At 48.4% G+C, this 6000-nt stretch overlaps 1 protein-coding gene across 2 annotated transcripts in view; it reads right to left on the bottom strand.

Moving 5' to 3' along the window:
* Positions 1–2585: 2585 nt before the first annotated feature.
* samd12 (sterile alpha motif domain containing 12) overlaps positions 2586–6000 on the bottom strand; it is a 113217-nt gene continuing 109802 nt past the window's right edge. For both annotated transcript variants that reach the window (XM_084563223.1, XM_084563224.1), the window contains exon 5: positions 2586–3300. In XM_084563223.1, the coding sequence (XP_084419349.1) occupies positions 3269–3300 (32 nt within the window). In that variant the 3' untranslated portion in view covers positions 2586–3268. The remainder of the gene's footprint in view (positions 3301–6000) is intronic.

Raw genomic sequence — 6000 nt, 5'->3', positions numbered from 1 at the left:
TCAGATACAGACTACTGCCTCCTGCAAACCTAGTGTATGTGCTTGCCGGGCATTGACTGTAGTCTTTGGTGGTGAGTTCAAGGGTAACCTCTTGGTCAGGACACAGGCAATGCGAGGCGGGCGTCACGGGTCGGCCTTCTTTGTCAATAGTTCTGATGTCCGTTTGGTGAGTCCTTAACATACACCCATCATAAACAACACTGAGACCACTGACAGCTGAGGAGACTAACATGGACCATATGGTTGCAATGCAATGTCCTGCAGGGACATGCAAATTCATGTGGATCGTACTTTAGTACCTAAAGACAGCTGGAGACCAAGCACACACCCACCCAACAGCAATCTGATTGAGCATCTAGCAGGATGTGCTGATCCACAGAGGCCAAACCCTGCAACTCACAGGACTGAAAGTCCTGATGGAAGACAACACAGGACACCCACGTGGTCCTATGTCCATGCATCAACAAGCCATAGAGGTTTGGCAGTGCAAGGTATGCCTACGTAATATCCAGCAGGTGGTTTTAATGTTGTGGCTGAATGGTGTATATCTCACTGGTGTGTCAGTTCTTTCACAGATTAGAGATGCTGGTAGATGGAGTTTGTCAGCTGTCTACCAGGCTAAGCTACAACCAGCTGCTGGACAAAAGCCACAGAAGAGCGGAACTCATCTAGCTCTTGAGACAGAATAAAGTTTCATATTTTACTTGGCAAGAAAGCAAATATACATTTTTCTAAACATATCAAATGCTCACTCGAATGCCTATGTGATTAAATAGATTTTTTAAAAGAATTTACCCTACATAAATACATTGATCGGTTATAGTCAGGATCTCCTTTTCAGCGTCTTTTGCAAATTAAATCAAGCCACGTCACACACATCCGGCGTCGTTTTCCCAACGACAGCCACTCCTCCCGGTTGAGTTATGGACATTTCCCAATCTGAAATCAATGAGCGGAGAAATTCCGAACCCAACGGAAGCTCCCACCCCTCCCCCTCCTTCCTCCGCCGGCCTTGACAGACGTGGACACGGCATCTCCACCCGACCGTGAAATAACCACTTGTGTTTTAGCCCGGACAACTCCATTCCTATGTGACTGTCAGCGCGCGCGCACACACACACACACACACACACAAACACACACAGTCCTTGAGGTTTTAGTAATCCTGGAGGACCGACTGTATGTCCCGCAGAACTGATCAATACTATTCAATCTGCTTCACAGGTCTTCGCCGCATTAGGGCCACGACTGCTATCCCAGCAATGAATGGCTGGACACAGAGGGACCTGTGTACAAATGGAATCCCATTAAAAGCACGATGGCTCTCAGGGGCCCCGGCACTGACCCCCCCCACCCCCCCAATTCTCTCTCCCCGACTGCGCCCGCTACTTCATCCCCCTCTGACTGACAGCTCCCGTCCAGAAAAAGAAAAAGATGTTGTTACCGTGACAACAGCTCATGCTACACCAGCGTGGATATTAGCTTTTGATAAATATCACTCCAGTAAACGCCGAAAAGAGCGGCTGATATCGAGAGGTCGTTACAGTGGCTACAGGTTTTTAATAACGTATTTACACGTAGACGTAGACGTGGCGGAGGAGATGTTTCTTTATGGACACGTGTGCTTCTTGAAGTGCAGTTAAAATACCTAGAGTATCAACAGTGAGTGGCCATTATTCACATTGACAGCAGAGATTTTTTCATGAGACGGCGAGAGAACGCGGAGTGTCTTTCTAATATGACCGACAGACAACATTTCCTTGATGAGCTTCTTTTTTTTTTTTCTTCGCGAGCGCACAGCACGCCTCCTCTCTACTCTATTTTCGACACATCTCCTCTAAAAATAGTTTGAAGCGGCGAGATGGAGAGCAGACAAAAAGATACAGAGGGGAGGAAATGAAAAAAGGCTCTTCTTGTGTTATCCGTGACGTCTTTTTCTCCTTCTTCTCTCTTCATTAGTGTAAAAAGAATTTCAAGTCGACGCATCCCTTGGTTCACGGAGCCCTTTCGCCTTCCTTTTATTTCCTTCTGCTGCGCCCCCCTCCCCCTCCCCCTCCTGGGTCGCCAAATTAGCTTACCAACTAGAACCGCACTTTTAGGGACACGAAGGGAATTTCCTTTTGGTTTTTTTCCCCAGGTTCTGCTTCATCTCCTTCGGATTGGCTTTTCACAACGATGTCATTCATTTCGGGGGGAGCCGACTTAACCGTAGCTAATAGGACGCCAGGTTCTGTCTTTACTCCCCTACTAACTGTTGGCTGATTTCACAGTGAAGTTTCCTCAGGTTCTAACCTGTAAGAGAGCGACATGGGTATGGATGCTTCACCAGGCGGTGTCCAACACTGTTTACTGGACCTATGCACAAAGAAAGAGCACAAAAACACACACACACATATATACAGTAGATGTGTCAAATGTGTTACTCTTCTGCGGTTAAGGGAATATAGTCTGGAGGAGGACAAAGGGGGGAAAGGGATGTGGGTCGTCTTGTGGACAGTCAGTCTTTCTGCCTTTTTATTTTTTTTTTTAAAAGTCCTCGGCAGGCTGAACCACAAGGCTACGCATGGGGGGGGGGGGGGGGGGGGGGCACACATTAAAGTGCCACGATGAAAGAGCGAACATGCCACAGGCAGACCGAGAGACCGTGTTTGAGTGACAGGATGAAAACTTGGATTACGCCGTGTGTCAGTCTTTATGGTAGGAGAGGAGGTGTTCTGGGGTGAGATCCTTAAAAGCAAATAAGCACACAAGCACGCAAAAGAGTTACTGTCCAAACACAAGGCAATGATGCAGAAGTTATCTGTGTGTGTTTGAATGCTTTTAGGAAACCCAGCTGAGCGAGTGTGGGATTCTGGGGAGACAGAGGGGTCCCGGCCGGATTCTTGAGGGGACGTATGAGAGAAGTGTAGGAGTCATAGCGTGAGACGTTTGGTAGTGGTTTGGCAGCAAAGGTCAGAAATGACTGGAGATGGGACGGCCGGGATGGAAACTGTTGGTCATACTCCAGGAAGCTGTGAGGAGTTGTTTGGACCGAGAGGAAACGGCGAGTCAGAGCTCGTGGGAGCTTTTCAGGAGCGGCCGGGAAGAAGGCATGTTTTTTTTTTTGTTTTTTTTTTGTTTTTTTTCTATCAGCCTCCAGAAAAGTTAATGATGGGAGACCGAAGGTGTGAGCCGAAGAGGTGAGATCGGTCCAAGGAAGGAGTCCGGGGTGGGTGTTGACGATGCGGTGCGTGTCTCGGCATCCTCCGGGCGGTCCTGCTCCACCGAGCTACGGTGAGGATGGAGTGCACTCCAGAGAGGCTGCGGGAAAACAAAACAAAAACAGAAAAAAAAGTTCATAAGAGAAAACATCAGAAAGACAAAGTGGAATTATGCACAGTCCCGTCGGAAAGAGGTTAGAGAAAAATACGAAAGGGGGGTAGAAAAATGAAAGAAAACTGAGATGAAACAGAAGAGCAAAAAGAGAAACGATGACGACCATCACAAGAGGAGCGTGGTGGGGGGGGGGGGGGGGGGGGGGGAGAGAAGGGGAGCGGCGGGCGCAAAACGAAACGGAGCTGTGTGACGTAGATGAGAGAGGAAATTAAGAAGTTGAGATCAAACAGGGAAAAAAAAGAAAAAGCGGCCGAGATAACAAGCACGGGCACAGTGAGGCATAAAAATGGATCGGGAGGGGGAGTGGGGGGTGGAATTAGAAAAATAGAAGAGAGAGGGAGGAGATAAGGGAGACAGGATAAAAGAGAAAGAAAGAGGGGAGAGAGAGGGGGGTACGGATAAAAAAAAAAGGGGGGGGGCAATTATAAAATGGCAAGAGAAAATCAATGCAGTCAGTGGGCATCGTCGTGCTTGCGGGCCCCCTCCAGAGGGAGGTGCAGAGAGCAGCGGCGCGTCCATCAAACGCATACACACCAGAGCATGTCAGCGACACACGCTCGTGCACACACACACACACGCACAAACAAGCACTTCAAATGCAGAGCGAAGACAAGGGGGGTGAGTCAGGCAGATGAAGCAGAGAGAGACAAGTGACATTTAGAGCTCAGTCAGAGCATGTGATGACAAGGCACAAAGATACATGCCAGCCCCGTCTCTGACAACAGCTTGTGTGTGTGTGTGTGTGTGTGGATGCGGAGCTCGGTGCAACAGATTTGTGACTTTATAAATTATTTTATTCAACAGTGGGGGCTGAAACTCGGGGCAGAGAGCCAACGCGGAGCCGAGGATTTATTTTGGATGCGGCAAGAAAAAAAAGAAGTCGGGGAAGAGGCATTCAGGTCCACGAAAATAAGAGTTCCGCTTCCACAGGGGCAGGTTAAGAATAGCAGCCAAAGCAAGTAGAGCTCCCCCTGGTGGCTGGCTGCAGTATAGGTCATAAGCTCCACCTCCTCCAGGTTAGTGGGTGGGACTTGGGCCAAACTAAAACACTAAAATACACGTCAAATATATCTTCGTAACTGGTGGAGGAAGAGCAGCGTAATATTAATTAAATGAAAACACAAGTGAGTCTGGCGGAAGTGTGGTCTTGTCATCGATAACCCAGCTCCGCGTGGCTCTACTTTCGGACCGTACTGCGCAAATTGGTTCCAAAGATGCTCCTGCCCGTATCCCCGGGAAAATAGCATCAGTTTGGCTAAAGCAAGGAAGTGGCGACACGTTGTCCATATCGAGGGCCACAAATCCAGACAAAACCACATTAGCATACCTAAGAAATACATACATAAGAAAAAATACCCTCAGTACCAGTATCTAAAAGATATTGAAGTAAAGTCGTTGAATGAGCTGAGCTTTTTTTATCCAACGCGTCTATTATTACACACACAACCAGCCATGCAAATTCATAACCACCATTATTGACAAACACTGCGTAGCATCTAGCTATTTCTGCTCCGAGCAAGTAAATACCCCTCCACCCCCCACCCACACACACACACACACACACTTACACTTAGTCCCTGTTAACTGTATTAGCGCCAGGGCTTATCAGTGCAGCGGGACCACACACACCACAAAAGACTGAAATTCATTACAGTCGTAGGAGGGCCTTGACAAGCTGTCAGCGTGTTCGAAAGATTCTTCAAATCCCCCCTACTCCCTCCGACTTCAGAGGACGGCGAGAGCGCGGGAGAGCTCAGCTCGCAGGAATGTCTCCTGGCCTGCATCTTAATTTCAAGGATAGTTTGCATTGTCAACCCGCGAGACGCGAGCGGCCACGTTAGCACGCGGAATCTTAATTTCATGGGCGGTTTACGCCGGCTGCATCCGTCTCACACATGCGACGTACACGTATTATTCTGAATGGAGAGCAGGGCCCAGAGGTGCAGTTCATTGACATACTCCGGATTTCCAATTTACGCTGGTGTCACTACGCTTCTCTCGGCTGTCACCGCGCAAACACAAACCCTCACTCACACGCGCTCTGCGTCGTGATATAAAGCGCAGTTCGCCGCTGTGACTGCGGTCACGTCGAGGAAACACTTTGCCGTGATCAAAGGGGATCATAAAACCATAAAAACCATGCAAAACAATCACACACCCACTCCGCTTTCACACCCTCCTGTGCAATGGTATTTTCCGATCGAGTTTTAACTGTTAAATGGCGACGCGGGGAAGGAGAGCGCTCGTCCCTCAGCCGGCGCCGATACACTCTTCAAGGACATAAAAAGGGCAAAGCACTCTGCGAAATCTTTTCTTTAACGTAATTACTGTAATCTGCCAAACCTAAATTAAACAGAGCAGCGTGTGAATGCCTTCCTGACACGGAGCGGAGTGTGTGTGTGCTCCAGCATCTGACAGAAAATTACAATTTTGGCATGTTTCTGTGGTGTGTAATTGCGAGTGTGCGAGTGTGTGAATGAGAGGCAGAGAACACTCGGTGTGTCTCCAGTCATTAAACTAACCAATTACAAAACCCGCTCTTCACATTTACGTCCCAAACAAAGGGAGAGTGGCTATGTTATTAATGTACTGTTTCGCAGTGTAATTCACACGGAGCCTCTCATA

This window comes from Chelon labrosus (assembly GCF_963514085.1).
Source record: "Chelon labrosus genome assembly, chromosome: 16".
Taxonomy (NCBI): Eukaryota; Metazoa; Chordata; class Actinopteri; order Mugiliformes; family Mugilidae; genus Chelon; species Chelon labrosus.
The sequence above is the reverse complement of the archived record's forward strand: the minus strand, read 5'-3'. Positions and strand labels throughout refer to the sequence as shown.